The following is a 23,620-nucleotide window of genomic DNA, read 5'->3' on the forward strand; positions in this document are numbered from 1 at the left end:
AGTCAAACTATCCCTCTTTACAGACGATATGATTCTTTACTTAGAGGATCCAAAGAACTCTACTAAGAGACTATTGGAACTCATAGAGGAGTTTGGCAAAGTAGCAGGGTATAAAATCAATGCACAAAAATCAACAGCCTTTGTATACACAAGCAATGCCACAGCTGAGAAAGAACTGCTAAGATCAATCCCATTCACAATAGCTACAAAAGCAAACAAATACCTTGGAATAAACTTAACCAAGGACGTTAAAGATCTCTACGATGAGAATTACAAAATCTTCAAGAAAGAAATAGAAGAGGGTACCAAAAAATGGAAAAATCTTCCATGCTCATGGATTGGAAGAATCAATATCATCAAAATGTCCATTCTCCCAAAAGCAATTTATGGATTCAATGTGATACCAATCAAAATACCGAAGACCTTCTTCTCAGATCTGGAAAAAATGATACTGAAATTCATATGGAGGCACAGGAGACCTCGAATAGCTAAAGCAATCTTGTACAACAAAAACAAAGCCAGAGGCATCACAATACCAAATTTTAGGACATACTACAGGGCAGTTATAATCAAAACAGCATGGTACTGGTACAGAAACAGATGGATAGACCAATGGAACAGTATTGAAACACCAGAAATCAATCCAAACATCTACAGCCAACTTATGTTTGATGAAGGATCTAAAACCAATCCTTGGAGTAAGGACAGTCTATTCAACATATGGTGCTGGAAAAACTGGATTTCTACATGCAGAAGCATGAAGCAAGACCCCTACCTTACACCTTACACAAAAATCCACTCAACATGGATTAAAGATCTAAATCTACGACCTGACACCATTAAATTATTACAGAACATCGAAGAAACCCTGCAACATATAGGCACAGGCAAAGACTCCTTGAAAAGACCCCGGAGGCACAGGCAGTCAAAGCCAGAATTAACAATTGGGATTGCATCAAATCGAGAAGTTTCTGTACTGCAAAAGAAACAGTCAGGAAAGTAGAGAGGCAACCAACAGAATGGGAAAAAATATTTGCAACTATGCAACAGATAAAGGGTTAATAACTAGAATCTATAAAGAGATCAAGAAACTCCACAACAACAAAACCAACAACCCACTTAAGAGATGGGCCAAGGACCTCAACAGACATTTATCAAAAGAGGAAATCCAAATGGCCAAAAACACATGAAAAAATGTTCAAGATCACTAGCAATCAGGGAAATGCAAATCAAAACCACAATGAGGTTTCACCTCACCCCAATTAGAATGAATGGATAACATACAGAAATGGCTTACATACAGAAATGTACCAACAACAGATGCTTCCGAAGATGTGAGGGAAAAAGGGACACTAACCCATTGTTGGTGGGAATGCAAATTGGTAAAGCCATTATGGAAGTCAGTTTGGAGATTCCTCAGAAACCTGAATATAACCCTACCATACAACCCAGCCATCCCACTCCTTGGAATTTTCCCAAAGGAAATTAAATTGGCAAATAGAAGAGCTGTCTGCACCTCAATGTTTATTGCAGCTCAATTCACAATAGCTAAGACCTGGAATCAACCTAAATGCTCATCAACAGTAGACTGGATAAAGAAATTATGGGATATATACTCTATAGAATACTATACAGCAGTAAAAAAAATGAAATCTGGTCATTTTCAACAAAATGGAGGAATCTGGAAAATATCATGCTGAGTGAAATAAGCCAGTCCAAAAGGGACAAATATCATATGTTCTCCCTGATTGGTGACAGCTGAGTACCTAAAAGGAAACCTGTTGAAGTGAACTCAATAGGCTTCCACAGCCTTGGCAGCCCATGACAAGAGCCTCAGGTGATTACTGATGTCATAAATAAAAGTGTCAATTGTTAAATCAACAACAGGAGTCACTATGCACTTACTCCCCGTGTAGGAGCTCTGTCCTTAATGTCTTGTACTACGTGAATTAACGGTACAACTAGTACTCAAACAGTACTTTATACTTTGTGTTTCTGTATGGGTGCAAACTGTTGAAATCTTTAATTAGTATATATTAATTGATCTTCTGTATATAAAGATAATTGAAAATGAATCTTGATGAAGAATGGGATGAGAGAGGGAGTGGTTGATGGGATGGTTGCAGGTAGAAGGGAGGTTATAGGGGGAAAAAGCCACTATAATCCAAAAATTGTTTTGGAAATTTATATTTATTAAATAAAAGTTTAAAAAAAGCAAAGGAGAAATAAAGTATTTTCCAGATAAGCAAAAACAGAGAATCCACTACTGCAAGACCAGTCTCACAATAAATTATGAAGGGCATTCTGCATTAGGAGAAAACATAATGAAAACACATGTCACCACCAAAAACACTACCAGAGCAGGTAGAATCATTATCCAATCAACAAAATGTCAGGACTTAGTTCTTATATATCAATACCAACCTTGAGTGTAAATCGATTAAATTCACCAATCAAAACATTTAGGTTGACTGAATGGATAAAAAACCATGACCCTTCTATTTCTGCCTACAAAAACTCCCTTCATAAAGATATACACTGACTGAAAGTGAAGGGTTAGAAAAAGATATACCAGGCAAATGTAAACCAAAAGCTAGCAGGTGTTGCTAACCTAATGTCAAATGAAACATATTTTATATCAAAAACTGAAAAATATATAAGGATAGCATATTTTGATAAAAGGTTAAATTCAGCAAGAAGACATGGCAATCATAAGTCTATATGCATTCAACAAAATGCCACCAAGATTTATACAGAAACTACTAGTAGACCTAGAGGAAGAGATATACTCCAATACAATAATAGTAGATGGCTTCAATACCTCACTCTCATCAATGGACAGATATGTAGACAGAAAATCAATATAAAGATACAAAGGAGTTGAAATATACTATCGAGCAAATGGACCTAACAGATATTTATGGGAATTTCACCCAATAGCTACAGAATACACATTCTTCTCATCAGCACATGGAACATTTTCTATGATAGATCACATATTAGGCTATAAAACAGATCTCAACAAATTTGAAAAGATTAAAATCATACTATATTATCTTCTCAGGGTATAAAGCAACAAAACTAGAGTTCAATAACATGAACAATAATTGAACACTCATAAATAAATTGAACTCATAAATACTTGGAAATTAAAATAATATGCTATTGAATGATCAATGGGTCATTTAAGAAATTAAAAAGGAAATCAAACACTTTCTTGAAATAAATGAGAATGAAAAAATATCAAAACCTGTGGAATATATCAAAAGCAGAATTAAGAGACCAATTTATAGCATTGTTTACATTAAAAAAAGAGAAATGTCACAAATTAAAGACCTAATGATTCATCTTAAAGACTTAGAAGAACAAGATAAAAACTAAATCCAAAATCAACAGAAGGAAAGGAATAATAAGGATCAGAGTAGAAATAAACCCCTGGCCAAACTAACAAAGAAAAAAAACTGACACCACTGGAATACAAAGGCTCATAAGAAACTACTATGAAGAACTATATTCTGACTGGAAAACCTTGAAGAAATGGACAAATTCCTATATTCATATAACATATCAAGATTTAAATCAAGAAGATAGAGACGATCTAAACAGACCCATAACAAGCAGTAATCAAAAGTCTTCCATCAAGAAAAAGTCTGGGACCTGATAGTTTTACTACTGAACTCTATAAAACATTCAAAGAGAAAGTAGCTCCAATAATCTTCAAACTATTACAAAATATTGAACAAGATGGAATTCTGCCAAATTCATTTTATGAAGCATTACTTTGATACCAACCAAACCATGACCCGACATAAAAAGAAAATTGCAGACCTATAACATAATGAACCTACATGCAAATATTCTCAACAAAATAGAATGAAATCGAATAAAAATATGATAAATAATGAACAGTGGGATTTATCCCAGAAATGCAAAGGTGGTTCAACATTAAGAAATCAATATACATCATTAACAACATCAATAGAATAATGAACAAAAACCAAATGGTCATCTCAATACATGCAGAGAAAGCATTTGGTAAGATTCAACACCCCTTCATCATAAAATCCTACACAAATTAGGTATAGAAGGAGCATTCCTCAAAATTATGTAGGTTATATATCGCAAATCAACAGCTAATATCACACTGAATGGGGAAAATCTGAAAGCATTTCCCCTCAGATCGAGAATAAGACAAGGATGTCCACTTTTGCTACTTATTCAATATAGTACTGGAACCTTAGCAATAACAAGTAGGGAGAAGAAGAAATAAAGGGCATCAAATTTGGAAAAGAGGAAGTCAAATTGTCCATGTTTGCAGGTGATATAATATTATACATGGAAAAACCTAAATACTTCACCAAAAAGCTGTGAGAATTGATAAAACAATTCAGTAAATTTTCAGGTTACAAAATAAACATACAAAAAAGTAGCTTTTCTGTATGATAATAACAAACTCACAGAAGGAGAAATAAAGAAAGGAATCCCATTCACAATAGTCAAAAAAGTCAAATAATTGGAATAAATTTAACCAAAGAAGTGAAAGATCTTTACAGTGGAAATTATCAAATATTAATGAACAAAATCATCATGGACAAACAAAAGAAGGAAAGATATTAATTCCTTATGGATTGGAAGAATCAATATCATTAAAATGCCTATCCCTATCAAAATACCAATAGCATTTTTAGAGAATCAGAAAAAGGCAATGCTAAAATTCAAAAGAAATCACAAGAGATACAGAATAGCCAAAGCCATCCTGACCAAGAAAAATCAAATGGAGACATCACAATACCTGAGTTCAAAGCATACTACAAAGTTATAGTAATTAAAATAGCATGGTACTATCATAAAAACTGTTATACAGATCAATGTAATAGAATAGACAGCCCAGAAATTAATCCACATACATACAACCAACCGGTTTTTGATAAAAGTGCTTATACCATACAGTAGAATAAGGATAATCTCTTCAACAAATGTTGCTGGCAAAACAACGTATATATGTAGAAGAATGAAATTAGATCCATACCTCTCATCATATACAAAAATCACCTCAAGACAAATCAGACCTAAATTTAAGACCTGAAACTATGAAGTTACTGGAAGAAAATGTAGAGGAAACACTCCAAGACATTGGTGTAAGGGACAACTTCTTGAACAAGGCCCCCAAAGCACAGGCAACTAAAGCAAAACTAAACAAATGTGACTATATCAAAGTCATAGCCTTTTGCACAGCAAAGGAAATGATCAATAGAGTGAAGAGATATCCAACAGAATGCGAAAAAATATTTGCAAACCACTTATCTGACCAAAGATTAATAACCCAAATATATCAGCAACTAAAAAGCACAATGACAAAAATCAACCAATCCAGCTGAGTTGGTCAAAGGGTTTCAGTAGACAGTTCTCAAAAGAAGAAATACAAATGGCCAACAGATATATAAAAAATGCTCAACATCACTAGCCATCAGGGAAATGCAAATCAAAACCACAATGAGATATCACCTCACCCCTGTCAGCATGGCTAAAATCCAAAGCACAAAGAATAACAAATGCTGGCGAGGATATGGAAAAATGGGAACACTAATACACTATTGGTGGGAATGTAAATTAGTGCTGCTACTGTGGAAAATAGTGTGGAGATTTTCTTTAAAAAAAGAAACAAACAAACAAACCAGAAGTAGACTTGCATAAGATTCAGTAATCCCTCTACTAGATACATACCAAGAAGACTTGAGCACAATGCATGAAAAAGACACCTGCACCACTCTGTTTATAGCAACACTGTTCATAATGGCCAAAATTTGGGACCAGCCAAGGTGTCTATCATCAGATGAATGGATAAAGAAAATGTGGTATATATACACTATGGAACATTATTCAGCTACATATTTAAAAAAGTGAAATTCTCCCACTTGCAACAAAACAGATGCAACTGGAGGACATCATATTGAATGAAATAATCCAGACACAGAAAGACAAATATGCATGTTCTCTCTCATATGTAGGAGCTAAAATTTAAAAATCAAACAAAAAAGAATGAAAAAATTAAGAAATGTCTGTGTGCTGCAAATATTATTTTCTAAAACTTTATTTTAGGTAGAAGGAGGCAGAATAGGGAGGAAGCACACTGATAGTCTGGAAAAAATAGTTTAATAAAAGTGGAGATACTGTAGTTTCAGGAAAAAGTTAGGGAAAAATCTACAGAGGAAACTCTTCTGGAACTAGTGAGACACGGTGGACTTACGTGGAGGGCACGGATGCCCATGGCTTGGGACCCCAGCCACTGAGTCTACGCACCAGTGCTGGAAAGGGAGGTGAGGTGAAACCGCAGTATCCCGAGACACTGGCAGGGAAGCAGCAGGAAGAGCCTAGAGGGAACAAGACTTAAAGTCCCACTGGGGAAAGTTCACCAGGCTAACAAGAGGAGAGGAAAAAATATATGTAAATAAATAAATAAAAGGGACCGGTGCAGACACGATTCTCTCTCTCCACTCACCTTACAAAGGCAAGCAAAACAAAGAGCAGGTGCCATTTTGGACATAGGTAAAAGCTGTGCCTGCCATCAGCCAAACAGAAAAATCTGACTCTGGTAGGGAGAAATTACAGGAGGTTAGGACCAAGTGAATGTGTGGAACTAATGAACTGAGACTGTGAAAAAAGAAAAAAAAAAGACCGAGAGCGTGGGAGAGGACTCACGGAGTACCGGAGAAGTGAGTACTCTCCAGAGAGGCCACAATCTCGGTAACCTTGGCAACCCAGTGGGGGATTGCAGGGGAATTTGAGCTTACACTGAAGTCTGCACAGATCCTTTGTGTGGTCCTTGGGACAGAGCAGACAAATGTTGTACCCACAGGGGCCAGAGCTCAGAGCTCAGTTCTGCCTTCAACTCTGCTCAGCTGTGTGGATTTACATCCCTTTTGAATAAAAAAAGATAGGGAGAGAGAGAGATTTACCATGCCTAACCTGGGTGTGTCACCTTTGGCACACCCTTAACCCTGAAGAACCGAACAGAGCTCGCTGGCCACACCCATCACAAGCCTCTAAGGATCCATCAAAAGCAGACAGTCCACTTAATCTAGAGTCATAGTATAACAAGAAAACCCACCACAGCGAGGAGGAAAAAAAAAAAAAAGAAGAAACCAAAGAATATCTCTACAATGCCAAGTAACAAATGCAGAAACTGAGGAAACAAGAACAAGGAAGACAATATGATGCCCCCAAATGAACTAGACACCCCAATTCAAGATGAAGATGATGAGATAGAAGAAATGCAAGATACAGATTTCAAAAAAATTATGATAAGAACATCTAGAAGTTGTCAAAAACAAATTCTTGAACTACAGAAATTCTTACTGGACAGGACAGAAAATCTCTCTCATGAAAATGAAATCTTAAGGAGGAATCAAAATGAAATGAAGAAACTAATAAAACATGAAATTGTGATAATGAAAACTTTATATTATACCTTTGTCAAACCAATTGTTAAGAATGTTATACTATTATAGTTTTTATGACCTGTGATCAGTTTAAAATTTATTATATACTAGTGAAACAGTCTTTTTTTTTATTCAATTATTATTTGTAGCTGTTGTCACTATTCCCATTAAATTGGGGCCATTTTGCTTTTCACTTGTTAAACTTCTTATTTGGTGAAGTATTAAGCCTCTTTACTGTAGTGTAAGTTTAAAATATTTCATCACAAAAACTAAAAAAGGAAGAAAAAGAGGAGAAAGAGGGAAGGGATAGAGGAATGGAATATATTATGTTCTTAAGATTATATCTACAAATCATACTGAATCTGTTAAAAAAAGAAAAATTAAAATAATTTTTTAAAAAATAAAGAACTATAAAGCCTTTACAAAAATGTTACAAGAATTCAGGAACATATAACATTTTTAATTCAGTTGAAAAAGGAACACTGGTGAAAAATGGATATTGGGTGAAAGGCAAGCATTTTAAGGTGGCTAATGAAACAAAGAAAGGAATCTAAACTTGGCTAGGTAGGTTGAGGCCAATAACAGTCCACAGGATATCTGAAAAGCAGAAGTGAGGAATTCATTTTTATGCAAAGATATGACTCAGTGAAGCACCCTTTAGAAATAATAATCTGGGGCCAGTGCTATGGTGTAGCGAGTAAAGCTACCACCTGCCGTGCCGGCATCCCATAAGGGTGTTGGTTGGAGTCCCGGCCGCTCTACTTCCGATCCAGCTCTCTGCTATAGCCTGGGAAAGCAGTAGAAGATGGCCCAAGTCCTTGGGCACCTGCACCCATGTGGGAAGACCCAGAAAAAGCTCCTGGCTCCTGGGTTCAGATTGGTGCAGCTCCGGCCATTGTGGCCAACTGGGGAGTGAACCAGTGGATGAAAGATCTCCCTCCCTCCCACCCTCTCTCTCTCTCTCTCTGCCTCTCCTTCTCTCTGTGTGTAACTCTGACTTTCAAGTAAATAAAAATAAATCTTTTAGAAAAAGAAATAATAATCTGATTACTTTATAGGGTGGATTGGAAAAAAGAAAAACTAGAAGCAAAGGAGCTAATTTAGGAATCTATTGCAGTAGTCCAGTTAAGAAGTAGCAAGGGATAGGCACTTGGCACAGCCGTTAGGATGCTGCCTGGAATACCTACATCCTATATCAGAGTGCCCCGGTTTGAGTCCTGGTTTGGTTTCAATTCCAGCTTCCCTGGGAGGCAGAGGTAATGGTTCAAACACTTGGCTGTCACTGCCATCATGTGTCAGACTCAGAAAGAGTCCTAGGCTCTTGGCTTTGACCTGGCTCAGCCTGGATGTTGTGGGCATTTTGGGAATGAACCACTAGTTTAGAGATCTCGCTGTCTCTGTCTCTGTCTCTGTCTCTCTGGCGCTCTCGCACTCTCTCTCTCTCTCTCTCCCCCCACAAACAATGAAAATGGAATTAAAAGGTGTAAGGCAGTAAGGAACTGAGCTGCTGTAATACTTGACTGGTAAGTAAAGAACAAGAGAGGAAACAAGTCCTTGTGGCTTACAGCCTGGGTGATGGGAAGAACTAGGTGCCAGTGATGGAAACATCTAGAGAAAATGCAGGCAAAAGTAACCAGTTTGGTTTTAGACATGTTGATTTGAGGAAGACATTTCTGATCACTGAGAGAACAATTTAAGGGAACATTTTTAATAAAAATGGAGAAAATAAGGAGAGATTACAAGACTCGAAGTGGTGAAGTATACCCCTACTTGTGGGAAATTGTCTCCAAAGGTGGTATCCTAGTGATCAGTTTAGATCTAACGTGCACATCCTTGTGTAGACTTCTTACCCTGTGACTTAACAATGATCAGAGTAATGAAAAACCATGCCGCTGCATTGTAAGTCTGACTCACAAGAAACTGCAAATTCTGCATGATTTCCTGATACTGTTCTCAGCATGCTGAATTCCATGTAAGAAGTCCAACTCCACTTTGGTCACCATGATGAAGCATTTACTAGCCCAGTGAGAGGTCATATGAATAGATTTCCCCCAAACACCCCAAACTGTTCTAGGTCTCCCCACCCAGGAACCAGACATATCAGCAAAAAAGTTTTCAGATGTCTCCAGCCTCTACTGCTATCTGATTGCAGTTATATGAGCTGACCCTGTCAAACTCCAGAACCAGTAAAGACAAAAGCAAATTTTTATTTTAAGTGAATAGGTTGTGATTTTCTTTATAAAATAAAATGTAAATGGAACACTAGTCTTTTGTCAGAGGTACAGATAAAACAGAGGATGCTTTCTTCTCTAGCACTATCCCTAGTGTCTGAGAAAAGGTATGTATTTGGATTTGTGTTTATTTTTTTAAATTGGTAGGTAACAGTTATGTGGAAGATTATTTTATGCTTTGAAACAAGAAAAAAGGAATAAGTGAAATTAAAAGCAAATTATGTAAGATGAACAGAGTAGTTACACTGAATGGTCTTGATCTTATCAGATCTTATTCATTGAAACAAAGGATCCAGCGACACAAGATTAACATTAAGAGAAGAATTTTTAATAAAATAATACAAGAAGTGAAGTATAAAAATAGATAACTGAATAGCAATGAAAGTCTAGAAGACATTGGAAAGTATGAAATTCATACCTAGTTAGTATGAATTCATGGTGAAGCTATGAGAAGTTGTAGGATTTTATGACTTTCTTCCAAAATCTGTAGAAATGAGAGTTCCTGAGGAAGAATGAGAGTACAGTAGAGGATGGTGAGAGGAAGTATTTCTAGGGCCTCCTCTGGGTTGATGAAAGATGCAAATGAAGCATGAGAATGTTTTCAGTGGCCAGTGATAGAATCCATTGAAAACAGATTACAGAAGAGATCCAGGAGAAAGAGAAGTTCCAAGTCCTCACTACACCTCTTTACCAGTAGGATGGCAGGGTGTTACAATCTGAATGTGTCCACTTTAAGCTCTGCATACTAATGTGATAACAGAAAGAGTCAGGGTTTAAAAGGTGATTAGCTTATTAGGGTAGATCCCTCATGAATGGGATTAGTTACCTTATAAGATAGGTGCCAGGGAGAGTTGATCCACTTTTCTCTTTTGCATTCCGTCATGAGAGGATTCAGAAAACAAACAAAAAACTGCACTATCTTTGAAGCAAAAACTCCTCACTAGACACCAAATCTACTGATGCCTTGATCTAAGACTCCCCAGTCTCTATAACTGTAAGAACCAAATTTCTATTATTTGTAAATGACTCCTCTGTGGTATTTTGTAATAGCAGTAGGAATGAACTAAGACACACAATTAGTGGCCAGAAAGAGAGAGATGCAGGATGATATGGTTTCTTCCTACTAAATATGGTCTTCAAAAGGAATTAATGTCAATTTTTATGGGACCCACTCCTGATGTCTGAAGATACTCAACACTTTTCTGTGCACAGTCCAGGGAAATCAATCTTCATTTTTGGATCATATATTTGTTTTTAGGTCATGTCTTTCACAAATTCAGCTCACAAGGAACAGAGGTGGTAACAACTAGCGATTTTCTTTGCTTAACCTAAAACAAAGCTTCTTTGAACTACCAGAAGGCAGGGTCACTGTGACTCAAGATCTCATAGCAACCATCTGACATGACAGCTTGCACTTTATGGGTTAATGGAATCAGCAAAGAAAGAGCATAAGCCTTTCTTCTAGTGCTGGTTAATTAAAGAGATACCAGAAGGCATGAGGGAGAAAAAGTTCCTCAGCCAACTATTTATGTCTACTATTCTTTCAGCTAGACATTAGAAGGATTTTGCTACCCCTACGGGTTCTTGCAACACAAAGCCATTATTCATGAGAGACATGGCTAATGGCTTCACTTTTCTAGCCCATTTACTTAGCCATCACCAGGAAAGTATATAAGCATCATGGACGAGAATTCTGATAAAACCATTAACAATGGCCTCTGAGCTTAGGCCTGATCTAGTCATTCTCAGCAACCATGGTTTACATAAGCATATACCTCAAGTCACCAGTCTGATAATTTTTCTTTCCTCTCCCCTCCACTTTCCTCCCTGTGCCATGTTCAAAAGACCATGAAGAAGATTTGGGAATGTCTACCTTAGCTCTGGTCAACTGCTCGACATGGGTCAGGAGGTCTTCCACTTCTAGCTGTAGGACACTCTTCTCTTTTTCCAGATTCTGTTTCACCTGCTGCAGATTTTCTACTTGGCCCTTGACCTCAGCCAGGCTGTCTGCATGCCTCTTCTTTAAAGAAGTACAAGTTGCCTCAAATTGCTGCGTGGCTTCTTCCATGTCATGACGAAGCTTCTGGAACTTGGTTTCCTGTTTCTTTGTTATCTCCAGCTGAGCCAAACTGACTCCTCCTGCCTCCTCCAGTCTCTCATTCATGTCTTGCAAGTCTTGCGTGAGGTCAGCTCTTTCTCTTTCCACTTTGGCTCGAGTGGTCTTTTCAGTTTCCAGTTCCTCTTTCAAATCCTGTACCTGAGTCTGGAGCAATAATTTTGACTTTCACTAAACACTTGCAGCAAATTGTCACAACCAAGAAAGCTAACATAATATTTTTCATTCATAATTTGTAAATAAAGAAATAGAAAATTGTCCCAAATCAGTGACAAGACCAGAATTATATTTCTAATTCTTCCAGATCTCTCATCCCTGTTGATGGGAAAGTTCATTAAATTACGTACATGGTAAGGAAACCTTAGTAAGTAGCACTTCCCAAAGGAATGGAGAAACATCTTTCAAAAATGGAGTTTATTTAAAAACATGATGAATTTTATATATAATACCTTATTCAGCTGGAATTCATTTTCTTGACAAACTCAACTAACAGCAACTCAGTCAAAAACTTGATAGAATAAATATCACCAAATTCAAGAAAATGATCCATAAAAATAATATTAATTTAATATTATATACAATTTTTAAAAACTTAGTTACTTGGCCTCCTGTTCCAAAAATTTCATGTAGTAGGAGAGTTGGTGGAGGAATGGAGACTACAAAAATCCAGAGTAGTCTGATACTATCCACAAAAACAAAACCAACAACCCACTTAAGAGATGGGCCAAGGACCTCAATAGACATTTTTCAAAAGAGGAAATCCAAATGGCCAACAGGCACATGAAAAAATGTTCAAGGTCATTAACAATCAGGGAAATGCAAATCAAAACCACAATGAGGTTTCACCTCACCCCGGTTAGAATGGCTCACATGCAGAAATCTACCAACAACAGATGCTGGCGAGGATGTGGGGAAAAAGGGACACTAACCCACTGTTGGTGGGAATGCAAACTGGTCAAGCCACTATGGAAGTCAGTCTGGAGATCCCTCAGAAACCTGAAGATAACCCTACCGTTCGACCCAGCCATCCCACTCCTTGGAATTTACCCAAAGGAATTTAAATTGGCAAACAAAAAAGAGGTCTGCACCCTAATGTTTATTGCAGCTCAATTCACAATAGCTAAGACCTGGAACCAACCTAAATGCCCATCAACAATAGACTGGATAAAGAAATTATGGGATATGTACTCTTTAGAATACTATACCGCAGTAAGAAACAACGAAATCCAGTCATTTGCAACAAAATGGAGGAATCTGGAACACATCATGCTGAGTGAAATAAGCCAGTCCCAAAGGGACAAATATCATATGTTCTCCCTGATCGGTGACGACTGACTGAACACCAAGAGGGAAACCTGTTGGAGTGAGGTGGACACTATGGGAAATGGTGGCTTGATCAGCATAGCCCTGACTGTTAATGAACAACTAAATACATTATCCCTCTTAGTAGTTTTTTTTTATCTGTTCTACTTAATATGACTGGTTTAGATCTGTAATTGATGCACAGTTATTCTTAAGTGTTGAAAATTAACTGAAATGTGATCCCTGTTGAACATGGTGGTGGGAATGGGAGAGGGAAGAGATGTATAATTTGGGACATGCTCAGGCTGACTTGCCCCAAGTGGTGGAGTTGGAAGCATACCAGGGGATTCCAATTCAATCCCATCGAGGTGGCATGTACCAATGCCATCTCACTGTTCCAGGTGATCAGTTTCAGTTCACAGTTGGTCATGGTGAAGGGACTGGGAGTCAAAGGGAGCACATAGACAAGTCTAGTACCTGCTAACGCTAACTGATGGAGTAAATAAAGGGGAGAGTGATCCAACATGGGAAGTGAGAATCTCAGCAGACTCATAGAATGGCAGATGTCCTAAATAGCACTCTGGCCTCAGAATCAGCCCTAAAGGCACTCGGATCTGGCTGAAAAGCTCATGAGAGTATTTCAGGCATGGAAAGCCAAGACACTCTGGCAAAAGATCTCTGCGAGTGAGATCCCAGTGGAAAGAACAGGCCATCAAAGAAGGAGGTACCTTTCTCTGAAGGGAGGAGAGAACCTCCACTTTGACTATGAGCTTGTCTAAACAAGATAAGAATCAGAGAACTCAGAGGGCTTCCATAGCCTTGGAAACTCATGACTGGAGCATAGGGAGATTACTGATGCCATAGACAGGAGTGTCAATTGGTAAAGTCAACAACAGGAGTCACTGTGCACTTACTCCTCATGTAGGATCTCTATCCTTAATGTGCTGTACATTGAGATTTAATGCTATAACGAGTACTCAAACAATATATTTCACTTTGTGTTTCTATGGGGGTGCAAACTGTTGAAATCCTTACTTAATGTATACTAAACTGATCCTCTGTAAAAAAAAAAAAAAAAAAAAAAGAAAAAAAAAAAGAAATTATCAATTCCCAACTTGACTCTCACTGGGATTAAACATGACAATAGGTCTGCTCTGATTTCATTATCATTTTAAAAAATCATCTATTATTTTTCACTTTATGTTTCTGTGTGGGAGCAAACTGTTGAAATCCATACTTAATGTATACTAAGCTGATCTTCTGTATATTAAGATAATCGAAAATGAATCTTGATGTGAATGGAAGGGGAGAGGGAGTGGGAAAGGGGAGGGTTGTGGGTGGGAGGGACGGTACGGGGGGAAAGCCATTGTAATCCATAAGTCGTACTTTGGAAATTTATATGCATTAAATAAAAGTTTAAAAAAAAAAAAAAAGAAAGAAAAAGAAAAGTATTGATACGAACTCTAAGGGCCTGAAAACGTTTTGGTTTATGGGCATATAGCTCTACAAAGCTTGAGAGCATCGTTGAATACAGAATAATGAAGCCACTGTTGCTAATTAACTTTACCCCAAGTAATTATGTAGGTTATGATAAGGGATAAAAAAAGGATAGAGTCTGTTTTAGAATATGTTTTTCCTTTCCACTAAGTAAGAGTACCATGGCTTTGAAAAAGCTGATTTCTAGATAATACCAGACAAGCAGTCCAACAGTTCTGCAGATGAGTTATGACAGAGAAAGTGCTAAAAAAGTGTAATTTCCATATCAAAGTAGTAGCTAAAAAACTTACTTTTAGTATAATTTCTTTGTAATCATAAGAAAAATCATGATTAAAAATTAAATTGCCAACATTGAATGCATACTATGGTTCAGGCACCATACTCAACACTTAAATATACTACTGCATTTCATAATATTAGCTCAAAGATTGTCAAGAAAATGAATCAGTAAAGAACACATGTCCAATATTTTATCACAATGCCTCATTCACATAAAATGATCAACAAATTAGCTGTTCATTTTTATTAGCTTCTGATAAGAACATTTAAGTTTGGAAGCAGTTTTCCTCAGGGTCACATATCTATAGAGTCTTAACATTCTTAACCACTCATTCCTCTCCTGTATAGAGTTAGATGAGGATACCTTCGCAGAGAATATGTCCTTGAAGCCCTGATCATCATGCATGGATCTAAGCACAGGAATACACAGATACTTGACAAAATATTACCTGAAGATCTTTAACCGTCTTCTGCAGCTGAACCACAAGGCCTCTCTCATTCTCCATCTTTGAATGCATTTGACTCACTTCTAATGTTTTCCTTTTTAGAAAAAGGTTAATAAAAATGGACTTTTACAGAACTGCATTTTGTTTAAATATATTTTGATTGCAGAAATAGCACCTGCATTCATCCTGGTCATAAGAATTCAACCATTACATGTACATCTGAAGTTCTCTTGGCTATTATACCAAAATCCTGTTCTGTTCTAATGGGAACTGCCATTATTCCTATTATATGTACACTTCCAGATATTTTCCCAAATACTGATATAAGTTTGTGTCTGTGAGTGTCTGTGCAGCTACAGAAATATTCATTTTCTTTACTCTATATGGTATAAGATTGTTTACATTAGTAGGTGCAAATCTTTGACTTTTTCTTACCTTGACAATATATTAAAGGTTTTTCTGTGATGGTCCACATATAAATTACTTTAAAAATTACAATTTAGTATTTCAGAATTTAGACATTTACCCTATGTACTTTCCCCCAATGCATGCTTTCACAAATAGCATTGTTCATATGCATTCCCACTTGTGTACATGATAGTGCTACCCTAGAATGGATAGTGAGCAGGGAATTGCTCGGTTATGTATAGGTGCAAGCAGAAAACTATGTAATAGCCTTGCCCTTTTCTCTCCAGTAGCAGTGTGAGATCATTATTTCTCTTCATTTCCCTCAATATCTGCATGCTTCTAAGTTATTTTAGAGAGTAGATTAATATTTCATTGTTTTATCTGGAATGTTCTCAGTTAATACTATTGGTAAATGGCCAGTAAATCAAATGATCTGCCTCTTTGTTCTTTGTCCATTTTCCTATCACATTGGACATCTAGTTATTGAACAAGACTTTCTTCTAATATTATTGATATTTATTTTTAGGATCTGTAGCAAATATTTCTCTCTTTATAAATTGTCTTTACTTATTTATATTGGATTTTACCATATCAATGTTTTAAAAATTTGATGTGTGTCTTTATATCTCCCTTTGACTTTCTTTTTTAATAGTGGCAGGCAATTTTAACCTATAATTCATGAGCCTTTTATTTATTTATTTGTTTTAAAGATTTATTTAATTTATTTGAAATATAGAGTTACAGAGAGAGGTAGAGACAGAGAAAGAGAGTGAGAGGTCTTCCATCCACTGGTTCACTTCCCAAGTGGCCACACTGGCTGGAGCTAAGCTGATCTGTAGCCAGGGACCAGGAGCTTTTTCCGGGTCTCTCATGTGAGTGCAAGGGCCCAAGGACTTGAGCCATCATCTGCTGCTTTCCCAGGCCCATTAGCAGGAGCTGGATTGGAAATGGAGCAGCAGGGACTCGAACCAGCACCGATATGGGATGCCAGTGCTGCAGGCCAGGGCTTTAACCAACTACACCACAGCACCAGACCCCTTTGTTTTTCAAATAAATAAATCTTTTTTAAAAAATCAATGTAGTCAAACATCAATATTTTCCTTTTACGTTTTTGGCTTTTTGTGACTTGCTCAAGACTACTTAACAAGCTACTTTCCTAAGATTTATCACCCATGTTTTCTTCTCATTTTTTTAAAATAATGGTGAAAACATTGATATAAGATCTAATCTTTCATGAATTTCTATGTGCACAATAAAGTTTTAGGCACAGTGTTGTGCAAAAAATTCTCTGGAAATGTTTCATCTTTTGTAATGGAAACTTTATATACTGAATAGCAATTTCTCATCCCAACAGCCCCTGGCAATCACATTGTATTTTCTGTTTCCAAGAGTTTGACTATCTTAGATAGCTCCTATAAGTGGAACAATGAAGCAATGAAGTGTTAGTCCTTTCGTGACTTAACTATTTCATTTATCAAAGTTTTTTGTTTGTTCATCCATGTTGTCACATATGGAAGGATTTTGTCCTTGTTTAAGCTGAATATCATAATACTCATATATGTCTGACTATTTGACACATTTATCTATTCGCATATCTTTTTTTAAATTTGTTTTTTATTTTGACAGGCAGAGTTAGACAGTGAGAGAGAGAGAGAGAGAGACAGAGAGAAAGGTCTTCCTTCCATTGGTTCACCCCCAAAATGGCCGCGATGGCAGGAGCTACGCCAATCTGAAGCTAGGAGCCAGGTGCTTCTCCCTGGTCTTTTATGTGGGTGCAGGGCCCAAGCACTTGGGCCATCCTCCACTGCCTTCCCAGGCCACAGCAGAGAGCTGGACTGGAAGAGGAGCAACCAGAACTAGAACCCAGCACCCATATGGGATGCTGGCGCCGCAGGCAGAGGATTAGCCAAGTGAGCCATGGCGCCAGCCCTATCCATTCGCATATCAATGGATATTTAGGTTGTTTCCCATATATTGGCTATTGTGAAAAATGCTGCATCTTCCAATGATTTGTTTAACTCTCTTTTTACATTGAATTCTGTAATGCAATGGAATTTTGCATGTATAAATAGTGTGAAGTAAAAATTTAACTTTTATCTCAAGAAAATGTAATAATTCCATAATCATTAATTATTCTAGGATCAATAACTTTAAATATTACTTTTATGAAGTATGAGTGTACTTCAAAAATTTCAACAATAAGTGTGATTATAAAATAAATTGAAAGTATGTTAAATAAAAAATGAAGGGAAAAAAAGAATGGAAGGAAGTAGGGAAGATTGAGGGAGGGAAGGAAGGGGAGAAGTATGAGCATCTTCTTAAAACTGTATCTATGAAACACATGGAATCTGTTTGCTTTATATTAATAAAAAAGAAAATAGAATTAAAAAATAAGTTTATCATGGCAAAAATGAAATCCATTCATAGTTTTTAGCATAAATGGACTTTTCATGAACATTATGAATTTATTTCACAAAATGAATTCCCTTCACTACTAAATTGCAAAAACACCTGAGTCCATCTGGAGGTTTTAAAGTACAGTTACAACTTTCTAAAAATACAGATTTCTGAAATGCTGAAACCCTTTTGAGTATCTCCTACAAGGACACACAGCAATTCTTTTTCTTTGCAGAACTTAAATACATCCTTCAAACTGAATGTTTGGGAAATCCCCTTTCACTTTGCCTTATACCTATTCCACTACATTCACATGGTGATTCATTTTATCTTTTCCAAACACTTGTCAAATTCAGCCACTCACTGGGAGAATATTAATCAAGATGCTTCAAGAAAATAGCAATCCTGTACCTTCACAAGTTGCTTGATATAGGGATAGTTTAGAAGAAATGATTGTTTTTGTCATTGTTTCAGTGTCATATAGAATATATTTCTACAAGCTAATATGGCTAGGAGATCATTAGGACACATAATCTTTTAGGACCACCATTATACATGCAGCCCATCAATGATCAAAATGTTGTAATACAACACATGACTGCACAGATATAAGAAAACCAGAAACTCATGCTGTCACTTGATTCTTCTCTTTTCCACTTTAGGCACCAATGATCCATTTGCATACAACTCTAAGCTGACCTTATATTACTCCTGGGCTACATTGTTTTCTCTTTTTATTAGGTCTAATCTAAACTTCAGAATCAAAGTTTCAAAAAATATGTGGTTAAACAGAAGAAGACAAAAGGGAAAAGGTGAGCAAATCCAGTTCACTGGTATAACTAAATTGAGAATATTATCTTGTCATACTCCTTGGGGTATCAGAAATCCATATGAATTCAAAGTTTCCCTAATTGGGATAATTTTCATGTTTTGCTTCAGATCATAAAGTTTAACATTTTTGTAGAATATTATTTAACCAAAATCCTATGTCAGTTATTAATGAAATCATATAAGGCAAGCAAGTGTTATTTGAGTTATTAGAGTGTATCAGACTTCATATCTGGGTCATTTTTATTTTTTTTTACATTTTCTGTCATTGGCCTCATCAAGAGTAAAAGAAGTGAGTCATTTTTGCTTTTTGATATGTAATCTCAAAATCCCATGCCTTACACCTCTTATCTTCATCTGCTAGTCAGATATCTTTTTAATTACATCCTTCTAGATTATGCAGTTACCTCCTTATACAACTACATAATAAAGTCCAGCATAGAAAACAGCTATTTCCCAGGCTATTTATCCTTGTCTTAACGTCTGGATATATCGGACTCTGAAGTAGTAAAGATAAATTGAGACATTCCTTCCAAAATAAGGTGTCCCAGAACCTCACGTCAACAGAAAGTGGCTTACTTCCTTAGCTGTTCTGATAGCTGCAGCTCGCTGCTCTCCAGGTTCTCCACACTTTCCTGGCTCAACTTTAAATCACACTCCAGTTTGTGCTTTTTCTTTTCACAGTCCATTCTTGCTTTTCTCTCTCGATCAAGGGCATCCTCAAGCTGACAGAAAGAGATATTATTCAGCTAAATAAATCAGAGTTTACATGTCATGGCATGTGCTCATTAACCACTTTCCTTCAGGAAGGAGAAAAAAACATAAAAATACAGAGCCTGTAAATGTTGTTCAGCTACAAAGACATCTTAAAATTAATGGTGCATCCATCAAAAGTTTAGCAAAAGAATCTACAAATCATAGTGATGAAAGAAAACTTTAGAGATTATAGGATCCAAGTTCTGTCCCATGCAAGGAACCAATAATAAATGGCCAGTGAACCCGCATTTAATCACATTCCAGTGATGAGAAACTCATTTCATGGTTGGGTAAGTCCATTTTCTCAGGAGTGCTTCTTCATAAGAAGTCAAAATATTCTCTGTAAATTTCTACCCATAAATCCAAGCTCTTCTCCCTGAGGAACATCAGTCAAACCTATTTCCATAAGATCATCCACATCTATTTGGTAGCTTTCCTGGATCTCACAACTCAGTATCATTGACCTTTCACAGAATTCTCATGATTTCCATGCCCCCTTTACCACCTTGGTTCCCTCTTCTTATCCATGAAATTATGTCATATTCTGGCACTTCACCCTCCTGGTCAGAACATTTCAGTTTTGTCTGGATTAGTGTTGCTAATGAAATAGAGGTTAATTTGTCATGAGACTAGTATAACAGTTATGACTTTGTATATTGATGTTTATTTTCAGCAATGGAAAATGTTTCCTGTAAGCAGCAAAAAGTATGAAATTTGAATCAGCAGGGAGGAGTGAATTTCTGAAAGGTGTATGTAAACCAGGAAAGCAGAGGAACGCCAGATGCAATAGACTGGATACCTGTGTGCATCCAAAATTCATGTGATAAAATCCCTGCTCACAAGGTATTATGAAGTGAGATTTTCAGGGTGCTTAGGTCATCAGATCAGAGCCCTCATGAATGACATTAGTGCCCTTAGGAAAGAGCTCAGAGAAGTCCCTCACCTCTTCCTCTATGTGTGAATACAGCAAAAGGGTAGCTATCTATTAGCAAGGACGTGCACCTTCATCAGACATCAAATCTACTGGCACTTTTATTTATGAATTCCCTGTCTCCAAAACTGTGAGAAATAAATTTATGTTGTTTATAAACTACTCAGCACATGGAAGTTTATTATAGCAGCCTGGATGGATTAAGACACCAAGAAAAAAACATGTGTCATGTATGTGTGCACATGTCCCAATATAGAGATAGCCATATACCCTTATACCAAGACTTTAGGAGAGTTGTAATTAGTGAAAATAGAAAGAAAATACAACTAAGAGGTAGTGGAGAAAATTTATAGGAAGAAAAAGAAGAAACAAACAATAATGGAAAAAAAACCTTTATCAACAATTTTATAAAGAGTAAGCTTTAGGGACTAATAAGAGAATGAATGTATATACTATGTCAGCTAGGGAGAGCAAATTACAAACCTACACATTGAGAATGGTCTGAAACATCTTTATTTCACAGGGTGTTTAGTGATAGAAGGGGCATCATCTTTGGAGTCTTACAAGTATTTTCCAACAGCTTGTGATTTACATATCTTTCAAAAATAAATAAATCTCAGCACATCACTGAAGAAACAACACAGCCCTTATTATACACAACACAACTGTCAAAGTGAGTACCAGCATATCTGTGGGTAAAATACTGATTATGAGGAACATATGGGGAAAAGCCAGTTATTTCAAGGGTTAAACTTTTACTACTCTTAATGTTTTTCTGCTGCCCAAGGTTATATAAAAATTGCATTGATGAGCAGCTTAATATGTTATCCCTCTTAGTATTTTTTTTTTGTTTGTTCTACTTAATACTTTTGGTTGAATACTGTAATCAATACACAATTCTTCTTAAGTGCTGAAACTTAACTGAAAAGTGATCGCTGTTAAATATAAGAGTGGGAATAAGTGAGGGAAGAGATGTGCAATTCGGGACATGCTCAAGCTGACTTACCTCAAACGGTAGAGTTAGAAACATACCAGGGGATTCCAATTCAATCCCATCGAGGTGGCATGTACCAATGCCATCTCACTAGTCCCAGTGATCAATTTCTGTTCACAATTGATCATAATGATAGGACTAAGAATCAAAGGGATCACATAAACAAGAATAGTGTCTGCAAATACTAGCTGATAGAATCAAAAAGGGAGAGAATGATCCAACATGGGATGTGAGATACACAGCAGACCCATAGAATGGCAAATGTCCTAACAGCACTCTGGCCTCAGAATCAGCCCTTGAAGCATGTGGATCTGGCTGAAATGCCTATGAGAGTATTTCAGGCATGGAAAGCCAAGACACTCTGGGGGGAAAAAAAAAAAAAACCTAAATGAAAGATCTCCGCAAGTGAGATCCCAGTGGAAAGAATGGGTCATCAAAGAAGGAGGTACCTTTCTCTGAAGGGAGGAGAGAACTTCCACTTTGACCATGGCCTTTTCTAAAAATTATCAGAGTTGGTGAACTCAGGGGGCTTCCATAGCCTTGGCAGCTCATGACAAGAGCCTAGGGTGATTACTGATGCCATACACAAGAGTGTCAATTTGTTAAGTCAACAACAGGAGTCACTGTGCACTTACTCCTCATGTAGGATCTTTGTCCTTAGTGTGCTCTACATTGAGATTTAATGCTATAACTAGTACTCAAACAGTATTTTTCACTTTATGTTTCTGTGTGGGAGCAAACTGTTGAAATCTGTACTTAATATATGCTAAACTGATCTTCTGTATATAAAGAGAATTGAAAATGAATCTTGATGTGAATGGAAGGGGAGGGGGAGTGGATAAGGGGAGGGTTGCGGGTTGGAGGGACGTTATGGGTGGGAAGCCATTGTAATCAATATTCTGTACTTTGGAAATTTATATTCATTAAATAAAAGTTAAAAAAAAAAGCTGAGAGAATGTGCTGGGACCTCTTCTAAATGTAGTGGTTCAGGTTATGCCAAAAAAGAAATGTTCTCTTCTTAGATAATGAGGGAATCAGACAATGAAGTGGTAAAGAAAAATTAAGTAAACAATGGAGCTCTGTATCTATGTGTACAGATCACCAACTTGCTACATGTAAGCTACTTACCTCACTAACTTTCTGCTCCATTTTCAGATGTGCTTTGCTCAGGTTCCGAACTTTCTCCTCCTCTGTGTGCAGGTAGTCCAGAGTCTGCTGCTGGGCCTCCTGTGCAGTCTTGGTTGCTCTGTTAAGTTTGCTGATCTCCTCATTTAGAGATTCCACCTCCTCAGTCAGATTCTTAACCTGTAGAAAGAAGACAGAACCAGAAGGCTAGCATCTTCTCTCTTTTGTTGCACAAAGTCTCATAACAGATCCAATTTCAGAAAGAGCTACATTTAGCCAAATTCCTGATATACTTTTTAAAACTCTACGTTTACTTCTTCTTGCACAAAATGATGTGATATCAGGCACGGTCAGGGAATGAGGTACATCGGTTAATCAAATATTAACAATCTAGCTCTTTAGATGGCTGATTTTCAGAGTATTATAATATTGTATAATACTATTAAAGGTATCTTGGATTTTTTTTGAGGATTCAAGGAGCATGTACATATTGTGTTGTGCCTCAGTGTCTCAAGAAAATGGCAGTTAAAGAAAGATTCTAATTGATAGAAAAGCGAAAGTGGACACTGCGTTTATCAGGCCCACGTGTTTCTCGTGAAAAGGAATCAATAGAAACAGCAGCTGTTTAATTATCTTCCAAAATCATGGTGTCATTTTAGAAATTAGTTTTTGATCAGAGGTTTGATACAGACTCCTCACTAACCTCAATCCACACATAGATGTGCAAATTAAAACACTCCATTAAAGCAAAATGCCAAAGTTCTTAACGAGAATTAAAGTGACAACCTCAAGATTAAATGCAAATCAGTGGCAAAGCTGGGCATAGACACATCCCAACTTTTCACTAAAGTGAATCATGTTTGTTCTCCTT

The 23,620-nt window shown here is 36.8% G+C and overlaps 1 protein-coding gene across 4 annotated transcripts in view; it reads right to left on the reverse strand.

Annotated features, from left to right (window-relative positions):
- LOC100354450 (myosin-15) overlaps positions 1-23,620 on the reverse strand; it is a 110,389-nt gene that overhangs the window by 85,653 nt on the left and 1,116 nt on the right. For 2 of the 4 annotated variants that reach the window (XM_070072033.2, XM_089330723.1), the window contains exons 2-5: positions 22,753-22,929; positions 19,523-19,668; positions 15,314-15,404; positions 11,544-11,933 (exon numbers count right to left, since the gene is read on the reverse strand). In XM_070072033.2, coding sequence (XP_069928134.2) covers positions 11,544-11,933; positions 15,314-15,404; positions 19,523-19,668; positions 22,753-22,929 — 804 coding nt within the window. The remainder of the gene's footprint in view (positions 1-11,543; positions 11,934-15,313; positions 15,405-19,522; positions 19,669-22,752; positions 22,930-23,620) is intronic. The other 2 variants (XM_089330724.1, XM_089330725.1) reach the window with 2 other exon arrangements.

Source organism: Oryctolagus cuniculus, chromosome 4 (assembly GCF_051225735.1).
Source record: "Oryctolagus cuniculus isolate XC-2025 breed Fujian yellow rabbit chromosome 4, ASM5122573v1, whole genome shotgun sequence".
Taxonomy (NCBI): domain Eukaryota; kingdom Metazoa; phylum Chordata; class Mammalia; order Lagomorpha; family Leporidae; genus Oryctolagus; species Oryctolagus cuniculus.